Raw genomic sequence first — 22,209 nt, 5'->3', positions numbered from 1 at the left:
AATAGGTTTACAGGCATATATCATTACTATGTAGGTACCTGCTGACTATCTCTGAAACTGGGTCACTTTCAAAATCATAACATACTTCACTATAGCACTACCACAGAACTAGACTAAAATATATAACAAATACTAAACTTAATAGTTTTTATAAAGCAAATTTAGTGATCTTTCTTAGTCCTAAGGCTATTATATAACATTTATTTAAAAAATACAGAATTAATGAGTTTCATAAAATATAATTTAATTCATTACATATTAGTAGAGCAATCAGTAATATTCAAAACCGAAGAATATCAATACAATGTTTTTGAGATATTGAAGTCTGGTTCCGAGTTAGTGTATGTTTTTTTAATATTTTTTGAAATATTTCTAAACATGAAACCTATTTTATCTTATCAGTGACAAGCTAATGACCCTGCTTAGCATTATTATCAAACTCCTCTCCCCCACCATCTCAAAAATATAGATTCAATAAGTATTTGTGCAAATGTTATGAAATATCATATGGGACACTGCCACAACATGGGATACAACAATAATCAATAAATTGGTCTGAATAATATTCAAAATGTCAGCATGATTAAGAAACAGATTTAATAGAATCGGATTTGATGATAAATTTGGCTACCCTATTCCCTATTACATATTTACAATTTATGACACATCATATGAACACAAATTCAAATATTTACTAGGTAGTTGTTTATTTAATTTTTGCATACATTGCAATACATTCCATAATGGGTGAGTGAGAAACTAAGTGCCCATACGCACTTGCGGCAGGCCGCCTATCGTTTTTTGTATGCCGGCTAACCGCAGCGGCCTGCCGCATATCGCACTTTGCATACAAAAAACGATAGACGGCAGGCCGCCGTGGCTAGCCGCGAGGCGGCCTGCCGCAAGTGCGTATGGGCACTAAACATGATAAAATTTATACAAAACTGGTTTTGCGAAAATAAATAAAAACAAACGAATATATTATACATATCACGGGGTTTATAATAATTTGATTTGTGCAAATTTCGAATCAACTTTAGGCTTGCTAGGCGAATGGAGAATCTGTTTTATGATCTCCCAGAGAATGTCTCAGATGTTTACCCACCCCCGACTAAGAAATAATCAAATCAATATAGGGTACTGATTTAGGAAGACCTTCTTTAAAAGATGTCTTGATTTGTCCTTATGTATCACAATGTCCAGTTTATTATCTAATTATTACTTTTCCAGAATTGTTCTAGTTTGGTATTATTGAAAAGTTTACATTTTTACACATTGGAATCTTAAAATGAAGGCACTGTACGAGTGATTGCACAAACATTGGCATGAAATGTTCCCTTATACAATAAACAACTTTTTATTAGGTATATCATGTTTATTATTTCAGTAATGTAAGATAAACTATGAAGACATTTGATGTACGAAAGAACATGTTCATGCAACCTTTTAATTGAATACACATTTTTTTTTTTTACCATGTCCGATCCTAATAAGATCATATTATGGGCCTCCACAAAGTGGTTTGTATTAACAATTTTTTTTACAAGAAACGGATGTTAGTCACTTGCTCAACCTACTAGGCATGGGCCTAGTGTATGGACTCAAACAGATTATGGAGATCATTGTAAACCGATTTATTATTTTTTAAGTGAACACATCAGTGAAATACAAAATTCGCTGGGTTTCGAGTTACTTTTTTGCATAGTACAGAATGTCTAATGAATGAAATAAAACAAATATTTTGAAAGATATATTTCCGTGAGAAACTAAATGTTTTAGATATTTTTTTAAATTTTCGTTTAGTTTTCAAATATTTAAAGTTATTTAATTCATGTCAAATAAAATATGAAGTTTGCTTTGATTCAAAGAAAAATAAAAGTGGCAAATGTAGGTTATTTTTATACCTACCTACATTTATCATGTTTATTATTTATATAATTATTTCGATTTTTGATTTATTTAATAATCAGATTGCAGATACACGTCAGACAGACAACACCTAGCACAGTGGCATGACGTTAACTCCGCATCACACATTTTCATGTATTTGGTTGTAATAATAATGACAAAATTACTAAAACTTGTTTTAAAATGGTTGCACTCTATAAAGTAAGGATTCAAGTAACGCACGAATAAATAGTAAGAAAACAACGACGGATACCACAATAAGTATTAATTTAGTAGACGAAAAATTTAACATACCACTATGTACTTTTTTACAACATACATTAATGTCACAAGAGGATTACGGATCATTTTGAGACTAGTGGACTACCTTAATTTGACACAACATGTGTCAATCGTAAAGACATGATTCATTTCTCACTCAACCGTTACAAACTTTCAATAATTTTACATAAAACTTTTTAGCCACATTTGATGTGCTGTGCACGACATTAATTGCAATTGGGCCACCAGGTGGGTGAAGGCATTTTTGTGTCTTGCATGTACAGGGTAACATCAACACAATTGAGACCCGTAGACAATCAGGTTAAAAAAATATTATGTTTATATACACATATTAATTTAATCAGTTCAACATCATTATTAGAACACTATTTGCTTAGTTGAGATATTAATTTTATTTAAATATTAAATACTATTTATTACAAATAATACGAGATAAAGGAAACATAACACAAGCTGTGAAGAACCTCATGCAGAATCAAGCGAGCAATATTTTAACATAGAAAATATAGAATAATTCCAAAAACCATTCCTCTTTGAAGTTTCCCCCCTTTCAAAATATGTGTAAATATTAAGAATATTACAATAATGAAGTTATCATATTATACTAACGCCAAAAAGAAAACTGGTGAATTGTAATTGATGAGTTTTATACTATCCCAGGTCGCAAAAACCGATTTGTATGGAATAGTGCAAAAATAGAATTTCCGCTGAATATTTCAGTCAATATTATTATTTTTGTAGAACTGGTGATAATACCTGGCTTTTGTTTATGTACACCGAAGGAATATTTGTTAAAACTAACATGTTCAAATTATACATGTGAAGAAATTAACATAATTTAACCACTTGTTTGCCGCTTATACCTTAATAAATCAACCTTACACGTTACAAATTAATATAACTGAACTCACACGTTCATCCGCTTATTTAGATTAGATTAAATCTTGATTTAAAAAATATTCACAAAGTGTTGCATAGTACACAATATAACCTCGTTAATAAGAATACCGATAATTCGAAATTCGCCGTAAATCGAAATATTTGCGAAAAAAAGTCCCTTGAACATTATTTTCATATAAAACCATACCTTTAATTCGAATTTCGTAATACGAAATGATTTCAAGAGTCCTGGCATTAAAAATATTCAAAACACGACTTTTTAAAAAAAATCATAAATTGAGCCCATATCCGGAAAACGAGCGTTATTCTGAAAACGGCGTTCAGAGATATTGGCAGTTAAACATTTCAGTTGGTTGTTGTGGAGATACCCGTTATCGAAAATATTTAATTCTGATAAATAAAAGTAGTAAGTAATTGACAATTGGTTCTAGTTTTTGACCATTATTTGGTTGGACTGTATGTCGTGTACGGCATAGATATTATGGTATACGGATAAACAGCGTGCAACGCGTGGTCAGTTTGGACTGTCTACTGCCACCTATTGTTAGAATATCAAAGTAATATTTGGTGAGTGCATGCATAGGTGTATGTCGCGTAATTTAAACCGATTTACCAAAAAACAGTGTTATCGCGATAATGCTCGTTTTCCGGATACGGGATCAATTGGTTATTTTATGAAGGTAATAAAAATAATCCTGACATTTTTTATATAACACATGAGTGGTACAATTGCACTCCACTCAAAGGTAAAACAATAATTCAGTCAGTAATGTTTCAGGGCTGTAGGTATTTAATTATTGATTGTTTATTGGATTTTCACATAGTTTTACTAGAGAACCAATGCCAAAAAATTGTGTTTTCCGCTCCGTGGAAATCTTATTAACAAGGTTTTACTGTACAAACAATTTATTTAACTAACTTATATCTATCTACATAATACAATTAATTATACTAATTATCAATCTGTTTCTGCAGCCAACAGCAGTTACTATTTAGGTTCAATAGCACTTTTGGCAATTGTGTTGGTAGTAGGTATTAAGCAAATATGTTTGTAAACAAAATAAAGACATTGAAACTGATGATCTTTTTTCAAAGGCATTGGAATGATAATTATCGTGCAATATCAAGTTTAACAAATAACAATTAATAATAAATATTAGGAAGAGGAGACATGTATGCAAAAACCAAACACTTTATTAATAAGTATAAAATGATTGAGATTTGTTATCACTTTTTTAATGTGAAATCCATTTTTTTACTGGACACTATAAGCTATTCTAAATAAGTTTTGTACTATTCGATTTGAGTTGTTTTTAGCGACCTAGGTTTCATCTTTCAGCATCTTCAGGCACAATGCGCACTCACCAATGGTAAATGCAGACTGACAACGATTACAGTTAATTCTCGCTAATAGAATAGTATAAAACTTAAATCAATTTTAATTTAAATTCAAATTCCATCCCTCGGTCGATAGTATTAAGAGCATACTTCAGTGAAACGACAAATAATTTTCAACAGTAGGTGCGACGAAATTTCGCACTCGTCGCCAATCGGAGACTGACAGCTAGGTGTGCGCACGTTGATTTGTTTTGTCATGGCGTCGGATGAATATATTCTTAAATCGTGTAAATTTGACTAAAAAACTATACTTGAAAAATGTCAATGAATATACTATTATTATTAGTAATATAACAATAAACATAACATTAAATGGACGCATGTTAAATTTTAATGACAAATTATTTTTCGTTCAGCACGCGTCATTTGCACAATCCGCGCATTACCTAGCCACGATCTTTTTAGACCATGCCTCAACTGAAGTATAGCCTTAAGTTTCTATAAGCTTTGTATGTATCGACTTTGAAAGTCTGAGCAATGTCCGGCAGTGGGGATTGGGAATTACATACGGGACACAAGGTGAAATATTCTTATTTTTTCAAATTATTGCATATTTTCAGTCATACAGTTTCTGGTAATTAATTATCTCACATAATATGTTCAATATTAACACTGGACATGAGATATGAAACCACAATTTTTTCAGTCGATGCAAAACACAAAATTATGTCATAAAATGGATGGTAAACGAATTTGTTTTTTTGCTTTAACTAAAAAAAGTGTATTTCAGATAACCCAGAAAATTTATCAGGTCCAGAATATTTTTATTGCTCTACAAGCCTTTATATATTTTTTCATAGTATAAACTACATAAATATTATTTCTGTTAATGTCAAAAAATATATTGTCATGAGAATAGGAGAATAGTGTGCCGGCCTAAATAAAGCTTTGTGGCAATCAAATGGTTAAATAGAATCTATGTGTAGTAAAAAATAATAAACTATGAATTGAAAAATACAACAAATTATTGATTTTATGGTAAGAAATTGTTTATTAAATCAAAAACGTTTCGTTAAAACTTACAACATAATATTATAAGACTATAAATTCATCTGACAGTTTTCTGCTTTGTATTCAAAACATGGAAAATGCCATAAATAAATCTTAAAAACATTATTTTTAATTCATTGAATAGCAAAAATGCGAGAAAAGAGATAATTTTATAATGATTTGCATAATATATGAAAATGTTTCGTAAACGAAAAAGTAATTCATCAAATATATTCAGAAGAACCAACCGAATAGCAATAAAATATGAAATTACATGGGTACATATGTTTCGTAACCGAAAAAGTAATTCATCACATATATATACAGAAGATCCAACCGAATAGCAATAAAATATGAAATTACATGGGTACATCAACAGTCAATTTAATGTAATTATACGCACGCAGCGAGAGATTTAATTCATTGATTATCAGTGTCATTTTAATACATAACGTGTTATAATTAAAACATAGTACAAATTTTATAGAGGGCGTGGAAATTAAACAGAATGGATGTCTCCAATATTGAAGCGATCCGCAGCAGCTGTAACGTTGAAGCCGAGATTTCTTGAATCGATTTTCAACATTTTGTTTTTCTTTGTTTTCTTTAACTGAAACATAAAAAAGAACTAAATTAGCAATCAGGAAAAGAGAATACAAAAGTTTTTGGGTTCTGCACATATTTTTCTATGCATTCTGCAAGAATAAAAATGGTCTCTCTTTCGGAGGGCATCAGGAGAGACTTTCAAAAAATGTGTCCCAGATCTTAATTGCTGTCACTACATGGACAGCCAGCGTGTGACTTAAAGAATATAGCTTGGCATTAAATGTAATATGGTTGATGATGAACAGTGATTACAAATCCAATGGTCAGTTAAAAATTGACAAATCGCACTAATTTGAAATTTGATGAAAATCGGTGTTATCCGATTGAGGACGATCAGGTGCCAATCATCGTGACACGAGATATTCAATATACTCTAATAACCACCACCAGTGGCGGCTGGTCTAACATCATACAAGTGCACTGCACTGCACTGATTGCATTGCTATGAAAGATCGTAAATCATATTTTTTCTTCAAAGGTTTTAAATATTATCGCTCACTAATTGTAATGCAAACCATAAACCGATGTGCCCATATTGCGTATAGGTGATAATACAGGCACTATGCACCGTATACGTCATCTTCACTCAAATCATGGGCCACGCCGTGGATAGTGTGTCGATTTTTCGATCTCTACGATTCAAGTTTTGATAGACTGTTTTTAGAATGAAACTTATAACTATTACGATTTTGAACTGTAAAATTAAAAACTGACTATTATGTTTAATTATTTGTGCCTGACTAGCGTTTACCTGTGTGAAACCTGACTGAAAAACTTTTCTTTGATTAAAATTTACATGTATTACGATCATTACGATTGTGAATTAAAAAATTGACTATTGTGTGTGTTTACTTATTTGTATCCGAAATGCATTTATTGTTAGGTTCCGGATAAAAACTTTTTAAAACTGTTTATGCGTTTTTTGGTTAAAATTTATATTTGTTAATGTTTATTAATATTTGTGGAATAACTTTACTATGGCGGAAGTGAATATGGGTCCGGAGGAAATCATGAATGAGAAATTGGACTCTGACTAAGATATGTCTGAAGAGCCACTGCCATCTGTCGGATCAAACTGTAACTTCAAAAAATATCGTTTGTCATGAGACAATAACAGCGGTGACGTACCTATCTAAATTAATCGTCGATAATTAATGCCCCAATTCCTATCGATGAATACAATATTGCATAGGATACTCATTATATTTATGTGGTTTGGTAAATTCTTGTATGTTTTACTATTATCTTAGCTGTTTAGGTAGGCACCTACCCGCCTAACATAATCTAGTAATAAAAATAAATACCTAGGTACTTTATGCTCCATTCTCCTTTTGACCGTCTACGTATTCAATAAATTAATATAATTTATAGGTAATTATACTTAACTATATTATGATACCTAATTATTATAGTATAATGTCGTAAATGAATACGGATACGGAATACTGACTATAAAAATCTTCACTATCTTATAAAAACAATCACTAATCAAAGAGCAAATAAAAGCCATTCAAGCCATTTTCACTCGTATTTATTATTTTATTGATTAAATTTGAGTCGGAATTATCTGAAATAATAACAATATCAACCGGCAAAATTTTATATAAATATTGTTATCTATAACATTATTTTGAACAATTTTCCTTATTTTCGCATGTTTAGAGCGATTTTAGGCAAAATTTTATATAAATATTGTTATCTATAACATTATTTTGAACAATTTTCCTTATTTTCGCATGTTTAGAGCGATTTTATACGAAGGATTAAGCACGAGTGTCTTTGTGCCAAAGGTTACATTATATTTATTTTAATTTTATGAAATGCATTGGCAAACTCTATTATACTATACTGATTTTTGAAAACTGCGATTTTATTAATTTAAAATGTTTGAATTTTATTCATTGTAAATGATTTTTATATTTGTACTTATTGTCTACGCTTATAATAGTGGTTTTGCCATGATTGTCTATGCTCAAAAAGTGTCGTTTAGATGCTTTCAAGTATTGAATAAAGAAATCTGACGTTTATCTGGGTAAGCTGTCGTAATATAGAGCCGTTTTATCTTTATACAAATCCACACGCCCAGTCGGATTTTGACAAAATTTGGACAGTTGACGGAGGCCGACGAGCCGGAGTGCGAGGTCGGTGTCTCAAATTTCAGATTTAACCCATTGCACCTAGGGACAGTTTTACGGTTTTTGCGGAAAAGGGCGCCGCCGCGTACAGGGCCTTGAAACACGGAAGTTAATGCTGCAACCCCCATTTTTTATTGAAAATGTCGACAGAATGCGTACATTTAAAAAATATTGGCGTTTATTTCAGCTCGATCGGAGGTCAAATGACAAAGTTAGATGCAAATAATTTAAAATAATATATTGAATATGTACTACTTTTTAAGATATGTAAATGCAATAAATGTACAAAAATATACTATATTTCAGGGTTGGCGAACATTTTTACATACGGGTACCAAAATTTCCCAAATATTATTTTTTGACTGTGTACCGTGCCGAAAAGTTTTGCATAGGGAAAAATTGAAAAAAAATAGTTGTAAAAAAGTTTCAAATTTAAACGAGTCAAATTTAAATGTGCATTGTGCCTAAGACAATATACAGTTTATAGAATGATTAATGTTGACCAAAGTTATACCTTAGCGTCTTGAAAGTCCATTGACCCCATAGACGGATTGACTGCTGGAGCTGGTACACACAGATCATCACTTGGCACAGAGGTTGTATTAGGACGCAGAATTCTCGACCTGTAATATAATAGTATTACCAGAAAATGTACAGAAAATACAACCAGCATTACTTGTTTATTGTGCGGGAATCTGTCAAATGCTTATTTTGTATTTATGATTGGGTCATGTCAGGTTGAATTTGACGGTGGTCAATCAGAAAGGCAGCGGCAATCACATTTCTACCAAAGTTAATAAACAGAATACAAAACCATTATTGACTATTTTCATGATATTGAGAAACAGAAACGTGTGTAAGAAAATTACTTTTTATATGTATTTAGACGATTGAGAGTGGGTAACATAAAATCTCCGACTTAGGAAATTTCTTACAATCTGGCATCATGGATAAAAACTTTGATTAGATTATCGAATATAATAACACTAGATGATGAAACTTAAGTTATAATGTCAATTATAAATAATGATATATCAAATATAATTATATATGTAGATATATTATATATCTATATTATAATATTAAAATACAATGACAGTTATGAAATAGTAAAATTGGTATTTTTCACACATTTATTCTGAGATTATGATTTTTATTTCAATTATCAAACTTTTTCAGCGAGTGTACAAGAATAAGGATATGGCCAAGTTGCCAGATTGCTTAAAATGTAACATCAGAGAGTGAAAAGCTGTTTCTGACGGATGCCAAGAACCATCACATTCAATTTTCTAGGTGGTTGTGTCCTATGGCCTATTTATTCTGTATGAAGCTGTGGTGATATTTCATATGGATGGATTTGAGTTTGTTTATAAAACACATTGAAGCATATTACCGTTTCTCGATGAATTGTCGGGAAAATTCAGTAGCCTCCTTTCCATCCCCGAAATAATATTTGATATATTCCTTCACTTCATAAGGTGCCTCCACGTTCATCAGGAAGACAACAAAGGTGGCAACTGTAAACATTTCAATATTAGTGTTACATTAATATTTAATATGAACACAGTTAATTCGAAATTCACCGTAAATCTTAATATTCACCAGAATTCATAAAACATAATCATAGCGATTTCTTTGATTTAATGAATGAACCATAATAGTCACCACTGAAATCAAATTGAAAGAAATTCTATCGGCAATGGAAACAATGTTACAAAATTGCAACAAAAAAAAAACAAGCACCATAATATCATTATTATTTAGGATGTTTTGACAAACTTAATGTTGATTCTGTATAATCTCTATATTTGGCCGCCGGTAGTTTGACACGGTGACCGGACAAAACAGAACATGACAAAACAGAACAGCCAGGGGAAAAATGAAACATTAATTTTTGTGGAATCTATTTATTAATTAAATTTTAAACAAAATACATACAGTATAACCCCTATTTTACGTTTTTTAAGGGACTGGAAAAAAAAAACCTAATTGAAGGGAAAATGTAAAAGGGGGGTATTGAAAAAAAGAACATTAAAATTTTATGTTTCTAAAAAAATAACGTTTTATTAAAAAACAACATTCAATTTAAATTTTTATTGAAAAAATCATGAACATATGTATATTAGTTTGTTGCATTTTTGTTTTTTTGTTATGTTATTCTCTTTCAAGACTATATAAACATTTAAAAGTGTCATCTTGGATATCAGCAAAGTTTGCAAAGTAGGTTATAAAACCCTCGGTGAACCTCATTGCTTCTTCTTTTGTTGGAATATCAACCTCGTCTTCATCAGACAGTTCTTCAGAAGCGCGCGTAACTTGCATATTTTGAATATTTCCGACGTAAATCGCGGGAAAGAAAAACGTAAATGCGGGTATTAAATGTATTGAAATACATCGGGACCGAAAAAATTACACGCAATTGCCGGGAAAACGTGAATACCGGGCACGTAAAAACGAGGTTAGAATTTAAAAAAAAAACAATTTTTAAGTGAAATTATCAAGGTATCGATGGCTCAGTTCCATAGAAGGACAAGTCCAAAATTTGATGTTTTGAGTTATATTACCCATTATATTTGAATATTGCTCCTTTTCAGTTCCACAAAAGGACAACTTGTAAAAAATACTGGTTTTCTCTCGTTGGACAGATGTCTTCATATGGAAATAAATAAACTTAAACACTCTCTCAGTTCCATAAAAGGACAACTTGAGATATCGTTTTGTGAAAATATTGTTTTGTGAATTATTGCATTTCATAAAGGGACAACTCAAAATGGCGTTCTATCATTATGAAAGTAGGATCACCGTGTGCTGAGAAGTGCAGATTAACATGTTATGATAAAATTGAAATGAATCAAAGTGAACAAATCCACCAAAGTTTTTGGTGGATCGGAGACGATGATCGACGACGTGAGTTTATTTATTAAGGTGCATCACGCCAGTTATTCCAAAGTACAGAATGTAAACTCCTGGTAGTACACGTACAGTTAACAAGGCTTACTGTTTTGATATAAATGGGATCCAAATAAGAGCGTGCATTTTTTTATATGAATACTTTGAGCATAATAAATGCAAGACAATGATTGAAATTGCACATAAAAACACAAACATGGAGTGTTGCATTCAGATTTAAAGGGAAGGAATGGGAAAGGTGGAGTGAGAATTGATGATGAAATAAAGGAAAAAAATCTGTAATCACATCAAATCATTTCCAGGAATGTCTTACCATTATTGTAGAGCTTATAGTATATAGTGTATAGCTTATAGACAAAAAAATCATACATTTTGTAAAATTTGCGCAATTCAAGATAAGTGATACGATTACGCAATTTTTTGCAGGAGACAAAAAGCATTTTTTTAATTCTCTTAATTATTTTTCGGGATTTCGGCCAACACCGAGTTAAGTTTATTTGAGGCTTTCTAGCGATTAGTAATGCAGAAATTAGGTATATAATTTGATTTATTATGGCGTATTGAAAATCTCTGCTATTAAAAATCTATCAACATAATAGAGATAGGACAATTTCAATATTAAATTTATATTTTTCCTGAAATGACATACTTAGTTATATTTATCGTTGTTCTGTTTTGTCACTGTTCTGTTTTGTCATGTTCTGTTTAGTTGTGTTCTGTTTTGTCGTGTTCTGCTTTGTCTCGTTCTGTTTTGTCACCGAACCGTTTGACACATATACAAATAACCATTGCATTATAAGATAAATAGATAATAAAAAAAATATTTTTAATATTCCTATTAGAAGCGGGTCTTGGTACACTTGGGTCTTAATTTTACTAACAATAAAACATTTTGTTATTAGACTAAAATTAATTTAGTTAGTATAGGAGAACTAAAATACTCGAAACACACAACATAACAAAATGAGCGCACTCGCCATGATTTTTCTTAAAGGTATTGTATTCTCTTCATATTAAATGTATTACAGTGGAGTGTGGCACATGGTTAGTTAAATGGGTGCAGATGATTGATTATTCAGTTTAGTTTCCACATCTGCAAAGGGGACACTTCAGTGACTGATTTTGATCGCCATATCAATGCGCATTAACAGAGTATTTTGTACAAAAATAAAAACCTATTTATTAGCTGGTTCTGTGCCAAAGCGAACATGTTCGCGTTTATGGCCGTGCGCACATAGCCGGCCATACACAAAACGCGTACATATTCGCCTGTCTTTGAAGACAGAATGTCAGGCTCAGGCATTTCTTTTGAATAATTTAAAATCTCGAGCATGTAGTGACATCTATTGTGAGAAATATTCAACACTAATTTATTTAAATTCATTTTAATTTAAGTTGATATGACTGTTTTAAAAAGAGCTTCGCTGTTTATCCGATATATGTCGCGAGGCAGGGTTACCACTTCAAAGCAAAATATTATTCGGGATTTCCCTCTGTTCAAATGAAATATCACTTGTACGCGAATAATTTTGGGAATTCCCTTTGTACAGTTGGAATATTTTTTTGTTGAAGTGTGTCATCCTATTTATTTCGCGCCTGGAATTGGAGTGTGTAGTTCATTTCTTTCTTGTGTGCCTTACATATAGTACGCACGGGAAGAAAAATTCGTTTATAATATTTGCCAAATTATTTCGGGAATTCGTCGGTATGTTCACAATAATTTGCGATTGCGTTTCTTGATCTGTGAGTGTTTGTTTCAATTGTGTTTCTTCTGTCAAGTGACAGGATTAATTGTATAGTTCAAAGTGTTTTTCGTTAACAAATTAATATTATCAATTCATAGTTTCTACGGTGTTTGAACATATTTTTTGCGACTTTCCGTTTTGGTTTTTCTACTGCTTGAATATGGAAGGAGAATCGAGTACTTCGGGACTTTATCAATTGGCTGAAGATCTTTCTTTTTCTATTTCGAATGGGTTGGCATTACTCCTGAATCTGATGAGAGTGATTTTGAATTAAATTATGACGAAGAACAAGATACATTTCATTCTCCTACTGTTGATGAATCAATGCCAGCTTTCGAATGGGAAACTGGAGATTTTGAAAGTTTCGTGGATCTTCTTCGTGGATAGTCTTATAAATTAAGAAGAGAATCAAGGTATCGGTGTAAACAATGCAAAGTGACCCTCTGCTTGGTACTGTGTTTCAAAACTTACCACACGGTAGAACACTATTGACTTGAAAACTCTTTCTACAAGTTTTGTGACAATTCTGACAATTTTTAAGTTTTGTGATTTTTCAGAAGAATACTGGTCCAAATGAGACATTTTGCATATGATTGATAAGATTTTATGATAAACTTTCAGTATATTTAAAAAAAATTTTAAGGTTTTATTTTTGCTAAAAAATTCCAATCCTCACACCTGCCGCCATACAAAACCTCCCGGCACAGATTTGTGCCTTGGTTACCTGGTTACTTTCAAGATAATCATGATGGCGAAGCAGTTTATAGGGTAGTAAGGAATACATAGTTGTAGGTATCTGTTTTATCACAAATATATAAACGACCATCAATGATGTTTATTATACATGCAATATTAAATGAAATTGTTTATTTTTACCGTCAATGTCGGTGCCCATTTTACTAAGAGTTGATTTAGCCCAAGATAAGAATTCTTCGAGTGCATCTGAATTTGCCGGTTTCCCAGGTGCTGGAGTAGCAGCGACCTTTGGAGCAGCTTTTTTACTTGCAGCAGCTGGTTTCGGTTCAACAATTTTAGCTGTAACAAAAAAATCATACATTATTAATCAGTTAGATAAAGTATTTCACGATTGGTTAAGGAAAACTATTTTAACCTTTTCAACGCGTATGGCATGTAAACATGCCATAGAATTTATCTTCTATTTTCGACCAGACTAGAAAGAGACATTTGTTATCAATGAATATATTATTATTATTACTAATATAACAATAAACATAACATTAAATTGGCGCATGTTGAATTTGACAAATTATGTTTTGTTCTGCACGTGTCGTTTGCACAATCTGCGCGTCGCGTAGTCATGATCTTTTTAGACCGTGCCTCAGCTAAAGTATAGCCTTAAATATAATTAAACAGTCACTAAATACATACAAACTGTCCAAGGATCAGGTTCAGGTATCAGGTTGTATGTGGTCTACGTTTTCAATGATTTCGCCAATGTCGAATTCATCTTAACTTATATCAAAATCAGAGGCTGGATCCAGCATGATTTTTTCGATAATATTGTGTGGTAGTGACATTTTGGCGGGTGAAATAATTATTTCATACATATTTATAATGACAAAAAACACTAAGAAAAAATACATAACACTGACGTAATCGTAATAATTAATTAAAAGGCAAATATAAATAGTTTTCTTCAGGATAAAAAGTAAATTACTATTTTTGTTACTGAGCAGGTTTATACAGAACGGAGGTAATAGTAATATATTTTGTATGAGGAAAGGTTGCTAGCCTTTTTCCCAATCCATAAAGACTTTTTACCAGACCAAACACTTTTATGCATTGGGCAGCGAATGATAACCCCCACCCCACTGATGTTATATAAATAATTAGAAAAATATAACTTACTGTCAGTTTTAGTAGAACGTGTGTTTCCAGAAACTTGAGATTTGATGTTGTTTGAATTTGCTGCAACCTCACTGATATTTTTCTTAGAAGGCGTTTCCTTAATATCACTGGATGGTGTATCCCAAAATCCTGAAATAAGAATACATTATGAATAATATATCATATTTCAATCATGTTAAAAGAATTTATCTGATTTTTTCTCCACAAAAATCTCTTAGCATGATCAACACGCCATTTATTAAAAACCTTATTTATAAAATAGTACATTTTTTTGTTAATTTTTATTATTGAAAATATGTAAATCTAGCATTGTCGAATATATAGTGGATTATCAGATTCGTTATGACCTATGCATGTAATGACAGAAATATGATAAATAATACGTTTTAGCAAGCTATTAGTGCATCTCTCAATTTTTGAAAATATATATGGATTTTAAAGCCAGTAACTGCATTTCAGTGTAAACTTTAAAATTTTAATGAATTTACAGTAAAACCTCGTCAAGGGAGAGAGGCATAGAAATTCATTATCAAATTAAAGCTTTAAACAAATTTTGATCGATCAATACCTATATAAATACAATGGGAAAAATAAAATATATTTTTTTTATTTCAAAGACAAAGTGACAAACTAGAAGAAAACAGCTAAATATAAGGGCTCTACTGCCAAAGCTATTGAATTGTTCAAGTAGTTTCTTGAAACAAAATTAACAATTTAATATTGTTTAATAAGTTTTCTTGGAACTCCCGAGACTAATTTGTCAATTAATTATAGTTTTAATGTCTTTTTTTCAATCTAAAAAAACATCGATTTTTATGGAAAATAAAAATGGATTTTATTCGGTTATTGTTGAATAAATGTATCAAGCAAGATCGGTGATCCTATGAACGTATTTTTCTTAATTTTTTGATATACTTTACATTATTATTTAATTACATTTTAATATTAAAAGTTGAGCCATTTATATTTAACATTTCCCTCGCCAGGAAGTGGCGCCACGGTGGAGAGAATAAGCATTATGTAGATTCTCGTTGGATTGTGTACGTGTTTCTACGCGCTGAGTATACATACATCATAACAACGCTGCCAATCGCGTCCTCGACTAACTGTCACATGTGGCAACATCGTGTTTTGTTTTCGTTTTTTATTCTGCTTTGCTTTCAAAGTTACTTACTGAACGTGTGTAAGTTTTGATACCCATTCAAACGCGAATGCTTGCAACGAAATTAACGCCACCCGAGGCAGCCACGCGCAGCCCCTTTGAGCATCAATAAACTGACAACGATTGGATCGGTCGTTATAATTAAATATGTTAAATTAAATGAATTGTATAGGTAGGCGTTGTTTTATAATTTCTTCACATAATATGGTCTACCACATTCGGAGTACTTCCATGTATCTACTATATATTTTTTGTATTTACTCTTTACTGTTACTATTTCTTTGCTTTTAATTGTCATATTGTGAATGTCTGTAAAGTTCACCATAATATGTAAAATAAATAATAATTTGAATAATCAATCGATGTCTTCTAAAACCCACAAATTAATCCACAATAATTAATGCTGACTAAATTTCATTCACACAATGGGACAATTTGTAAACTTTCTAAATAGGTACCAGGAACTTTTTTTAATGTGTCAAGGAAAAAACATTGTTTTGGATTTGTGGGGTTTCCAAGGAAGAACGATGATGTATGTGTATGTACGTGAATCGTCATTGCAAATGTAATAAATTTGTATTTTCTATGTATAAATTTTTTTTCATTTATATTTAAAATTTATAAAGATTAATGCTGTCATTTTACTTATGCGATCATCGTAACCGAATGTACGTTCAAACGACAATGATTTGACTTGTTCGATCATCGCCTACTTGATTTGCAATCATCGCATAAGTCAGATTGTCAAAATACTGTTTTTATAGCACCATCGCTACTATAGTAAGAAGTAAGATATTATGTTATTGTATTCTGTATAACCATTGCCTAATGTAATACGAGAAAAAATATCCTGCAAGACTTGAAGAGCTCCAAGAATACACATTGAGTTGTTATGGCATCAGCATTAGAAATATTTTATTTAAAGAAGAGACTGATGTTTTGTCATTCTACCTATGCTTATGCTGCCTCCCGGGAGTAAATCATACATCTCACTGTGGAGAATATGGCAAAGATTGATGAAGGGTGCAAAATCATCAATCGCATAATAGACTATGTACAAGACTGTCATACGTAGGTAGATATAGTCAATGGGAGATTTAAATACATGGATCACATTACGAACTGCATTTCTTCGTCTCCCCAATCCAAGGGTGGCTATTGAAGGTAGCAGATCCCAAAGTCACCAACATTGCCAACCACCAATCTTGAATACCGACGCAGCATTGGCGTAGACAACATAACTCTAGCTCTTGACATCAAAACTTGTCTCACCAATGTGTAGAATACGTCGATGTGCCATCATCCCTATTCACAAAACACACGTTGCCAAATGGAGCTCCACAGATTCATCGAATGCGACTGTTTTATTTGAAAAAAATGTCTGCTGTTGTTAACGACACATAGCATGCTTCTCGGGCTCCAAGTCGAAGACGCCAGATCTCATACAAAAACCATGAATTGGGCATTCCGTTTATACGTTGCGAAGGCTACGCGCGACTGTCGCTAGGTAGATGTGTGCGGTCTCCACAAGCAACACTGGATCGCCATTCTCTGAAAGTTTGATTTATGACTGTGCGGCACACGAGGCGACTGAGAGCCGACTAACATTCAGCTATACTATGACCACAGCGATGAAATCTCAAGAAAGTTATCCATAAGTGTGAACAGTGACTGAAGAAACTAATTTTTTTTGTCATTTGTATTATTTATAAAGACCTAATGCTGTCATTTTACTTATGCGATCATCGCAACCGAATTTACATTCAAATCACAATGATTTGACTTGTTCGATCATCGTATTAATTTGCAATCATCGCATAAGTGAGATTGCCAAAATAGTGTTTTTATAGCACCATCGCTATTGTAATCATGGAAATTGTAATGAGGTGAATTAATCTATACATTTCATTATCTACTTATATAAAAAATGGTCTATAAAAATATGAGCAATTATGAATGTATATCCCCGACACAAATTCTTTTATAATAAATAAAAAAACCATTGTACATCTAAGTTTTTTTTCTTTCAACCCTTTCTATCATGTCATGGTAAGCAGGTATATATATTATAATAGTCGACTGTGGATTGTTGAATGTCCATCTAAATCATGCTGCACTTTGCATCACATTTTGATTCTGTTTGATTCATAGCAAGGTCAAAAATTATTAATCAAAAGAATAGTATAATATTCTTCGCTCTGAGTAGAAGAGTAAATGTGCTGAAGATGCTGTCATGAGATTTTATACTTTCTTTTTAGACCAAACCAAACGTAATCTAACCTACCCCAAACTAATATAATCTTAGTTTGTGATAATAATGCATCAAAATGTATGAAAATTTTCAATTAACAATAATTGGATCGAAAATCGCCGACAGAAAAGGGTATTTATTATAATTGTCTATATGGAATAAACTGTTTTCGTAAAAAGAAAGTTATAAAAGCTCATGACGGCATCTGCAGCATAATTACCAAAGAAAGCTTGCTAAAATTATCGTGGCTACATTTTACTATGTAAACGTCACATTTTTAGGTTATGTATCGTATCATGGTAATGGCCATAGACAAGATGTACTGTCACTGGATAATATATTAAATTTAAATATCATCCCATAATATTATATAATTTTTTTAATAAGGCCTTTGTAAAATAATATATTAATTAAAATTACTATTAAATCCAGAATCTGGATTATAATACAATTAGGTAAATTCATATAATTATTATTACCAAGTCTATAGTCAGTATCATAGACTCAAAATGTCAGTATTTTAATAATAATATGAAAAAATATGAAGAGTCTGGATTGAAATAAAATGCAATATATTATATAAATGTATATAATATTGTTTAAAAATAATAACTATAATTATAACACCGGTTTATAGAATTTGATGAATATAATTTTTATTAAAAATTACAATGACATCTAGCTGAGATATCTGTTAGGTTATTAATTGGAATGTAATTGGAACCACATATTCGCTTCGCAATTTGGGTAATAAATGTCTCTATGAAATCACATTTTTTGATGTGATCCCCCTTAATACGAATTCCATGGGACCGAAAATCGAAAAAAAAATTCGAATTACGAAATATGAATGGGGGAGAAAATATTAAACTTTTGAAATTTTTTATTTTCATTAATTTCGTTTCCGATCATAGATGTGCCTACCGAATTTGGTCATAAAATGTCCGAACCGTGATATAATGCTGAAGGTAGTCCAACAAACATTTTTTCCACTACCAGTATAACACTCAAGAACTTCTCAAGACCAAAATCATGTTCTCATAATTGGATCGATACAATTGTATCAGATCTATATGCATTTTTTGCGGTGTCAATGCTCATGACACGAAATAAACATTTGTCACTAGAAGAACACTGGAGTACAAACTGGAGTACGAACACTGGTTGTTTTTTAAGTGCTCCCATTTTCGGTCAGACGATGCCTAAGGACCGATATGAGTTATTGCTCCAAATGCTCCATTTTTTCGATCCAACAAGTGTTACCTCAGATAGACTAAATAAAATTAGGTTACTTTTAGAGCATACACGCAAAATTTTCAGACACAATGATTCCGCATCAAAATCTCTGTATCAATGAGAGCATCATTGTTTTTAAAGGGAGACTTATTTTAAAACAATTTATTCCATCAAAGCATCATCGTTTCGGTATGAAAATGTTCGGGCTGTGTGACATTATGACGGGTTATATTTTAGAATTTATTATTTATTGTGGTGACGGGACAGACATAGTGGATAACCAAAACTTTGGAATTTCCGGAGCTGTTGTGACAACGCTGCTGACCGAGTATCTGGGCAAAGGGCATTCGTTGTGGTGCGATAACTGGTACACAGTTATACAAGCACCTCCATGAAAATAAAACCAATCCTTGTGGGACTGTACGTAAGAATCGTAAAGAAATGCCATGCTTAAAAAAGCTGAAAAAGGGGGAGACAGAGGCAAAGTCAAACAGCCCATTGTTGGCTCTCAAATGGTGTGACAGAAGAGATGTCCACATGCTTACAACCATGCACGATGACTCCTTTGGTCCAACCGGTCAAACTAATTTTAGAACGGGAGAACCCATAATGAAGCCAAAGTGCGTCTTAGAATATAATAATAATATGGGGAATGTCGACAAGGCCGACATGATGCTCAGCAGCTTGTCATACATGAGGAAATCTGTGAAATGGTACAAAAAGGTAGCATTTCACGTGATTGACCCCTATTTATTAAATGCTTTTTATATGTTAAAAAAAACTCTACGAGAATTTCAGTTAGTATAAAACAATTAGTTGCTAAGTATGCTGTGAAAATCACGAAAACTCCACAATCCAGACGATCGACTAGTGAAAATCCATTGAGGTTGTTGCCTAGAACTTAAACAGATCATTTGCCGGAACACATTTCGCCCACAGCAAATAATAAAAAGCCCAGAAGACGCTGTCATGTGTGCGGGAATAATTAAAAAAATTAATAAAAAAAATGTCTCTATCTAGATATACGTGTTGTCTTTGTAATGTAGCTCTGTGTCTCAGTCCATGTTATAAAATCTACCACTCTTCAAAACAATTTTAAATATGTAAAGTAAAAATAAATATGTTACTCATTAATAATATTTAATAGCTGTTTAAGTGTCTGCCTAAAAGTTTGTTTAGTTTAAAATTGTGCTATATTTATGACCCCTACATGGGGAAAAAACATTATGTGTGATTAATTTGTTACCACTTGTGAAGTGTTCTATACTTACGCGGCATACATGAGCGTGACGAAAAATAAAACGCACACCTTGCAGTGCTCTATATACATAAAGGCAAAATGGCAGATCTGTTCTAAATGGTTAGTCATTGTATAGAATTTAGTTGTTCTGATATTTCTGACATTATGACTGATTTATTACGGTTTTTTGGTGTTGTAACATAACCCGAACATGTCTAGGTGCCTAAAGAGTCATAAAACTCATTTTTTATTATGAAACGCAGAAGTTAAACAAAACAAAAAATGACTTCGCCGTCATACTAATATAGGCCGCGTGTAATGGGTTAAGAAAAGTCTGTCGCAATTTTCAATGACTGGCTCATGAAATAGTGTACTTTATTACGATTTATTGAATATTTTTATATGCCAGGACTCTGAAATCATTTCTAATTATGAAATTCGAATTAAAGGTATGGTTTTATATGAAAATACTGTTCAAGGGACTATTTTTTCACGAAAATTTCCAATTACGGCGAATTTCGAATTATCAGTGTTCTTATTAACGAGGTTTTACTGTATCTTGATAAAATAATAAACCGCACATATAACATGCAAATAAATAAACTACTTAAATACTTACTATTTAAATAATTATAAATAATACTTCAATCACTGAAATCATGCGAGTGAATCAACGGACGAGATAGAATGATAAAGCATATTCACCAGTATTAGGCGATTGCCACCAAGGCACTGTGGCAACTGGAAGGCCCCAAATGTTTGGATTGCTCTGCGACGAGGAAAGGCCAGATAACGCAACAGCTGCTGCAGTTGTAGAACTTTCTTTCTCAGCTTGCTTGTGGCTAATCTACAAATCAAAAATTAGGAAAAATTAAATTCAATTATACATTCAAAGATGGCAGCTGCAAACAAGCCATCATGATCCAATGGTCCAACTTACAAAATATAATTTTTTCCGACTACCAAATTTAACACACGAAAACGGTTCCCGAAATGCCATCCATCAAGAAAATATGTGTACTCACAGAGAGTTGCAGCTGCTCTTCAGCTTGTATATCAGTCAGGTTCATCACCTTATTTGGTACCTTCCGTTTTTGATTAGCCCAGGTAAATGCCGACTGCTTGTTGGAATCCTTCATTTCCTGAAAAGAATTTCATTCAAATTTACATTATTAATCAATGAGCCTAAATCTTTCCGGTCCTAAAAGTTGTTTTTTATATTACACCAGATCTAGAATATATCATTTGCAATTCCCTCTGAAAAAGTGATCACTTTAATTTAATTATTTTTCTAATACAAGAAGATAATATAGACGATTTTATTTTTATTTAAAAAAATTAGTTTACTCATGAATCATATCACCAAAATGCCGGACCCAATGTGTGTTAATGACATAAAAAAATGCAATATTGAGTTTAACTTGACATAGGACTTGTGGGAATAAAATGATTGTCGAGTCTGAATCGATATAAAACTGAGGAAGTTCATTTGTTAGCGCTGGGATCTGAACAAACAATACTAACTGTTTTAACTTCAATCATGAAGACAATATTATTTTGAAAAGGGCAGGTTTGGT

General features: G+C 32.0%; 1 protein-coding gene across 3 annotated transcripts in view; it reads right to left on the bottom strand.

Moving 5' to 3' along the window:
* Positions 1-4,837: 4,837 nt before the first annotated feature.
* Positions 4,838-22,209, bottom strand: part of Gyf (GIGYF family protein Gyf) — a 67,458-nt gene continuing 50,086 nt past the window's right edge. For all 3 annotated transcript variants that reach the window (XM_085944333.1, XM_085944326.1, XM_085944341.1), the window contains 7 exons: positions 21,658-21,774; positions 21,338-21,479; positions 14,744-14,872; positions 13,751-13,909; positions 9,613-9,736; positions 8,734-8,842; positions 4,838-6,088 (listed from right to left, as the gene is read on the bottom strand). In XM_085944333.1, coding sequence (XP_085800459.1) covers positions 5,978-6,088; positions 8,734-8,842; positions 9,613-9,736; positions 13,751-13,909; positions 14,744-14,872; positions 21,338-21,479; positions 21,658-21,774 — 891 coding nt within the window. In that variant the 3' untranslated portion in view covers positions 4,838-5,977. The remainder of the gene's footprint in view (positions 6,089-8,733; positions 8,843-9,612; positions 9,737-13,750; positions 13,910-14,743; positions 14,873-21,337; positions 21,480-21,657; positions 21,775-22,209) is intronic.

The sequence above is a fragment of the Rhyacophila brunnea genome, unplaced genomic scaffold (assembly GCF_057557595.1).
Source record: "Rhyacophila brunnea isolate RB1 unplaced genomic scaffold, BYU_Rbru_1.0 scaffold_1, whole genome shotgun sequence".
In the NCBI taxonomy this organism is placed as follows: Eukaryota; Metazoa; Arthropoda; class Insecta; order Trichoptera; family Rhyacophilidae; genus Rhyacophila; species Rhyacophila brunnea.
The sequence above is the reverse complement of the archived record's forward strand: the minus strand, read 5'-3'. Positions and strand labels throughout refer to the sequence as shown.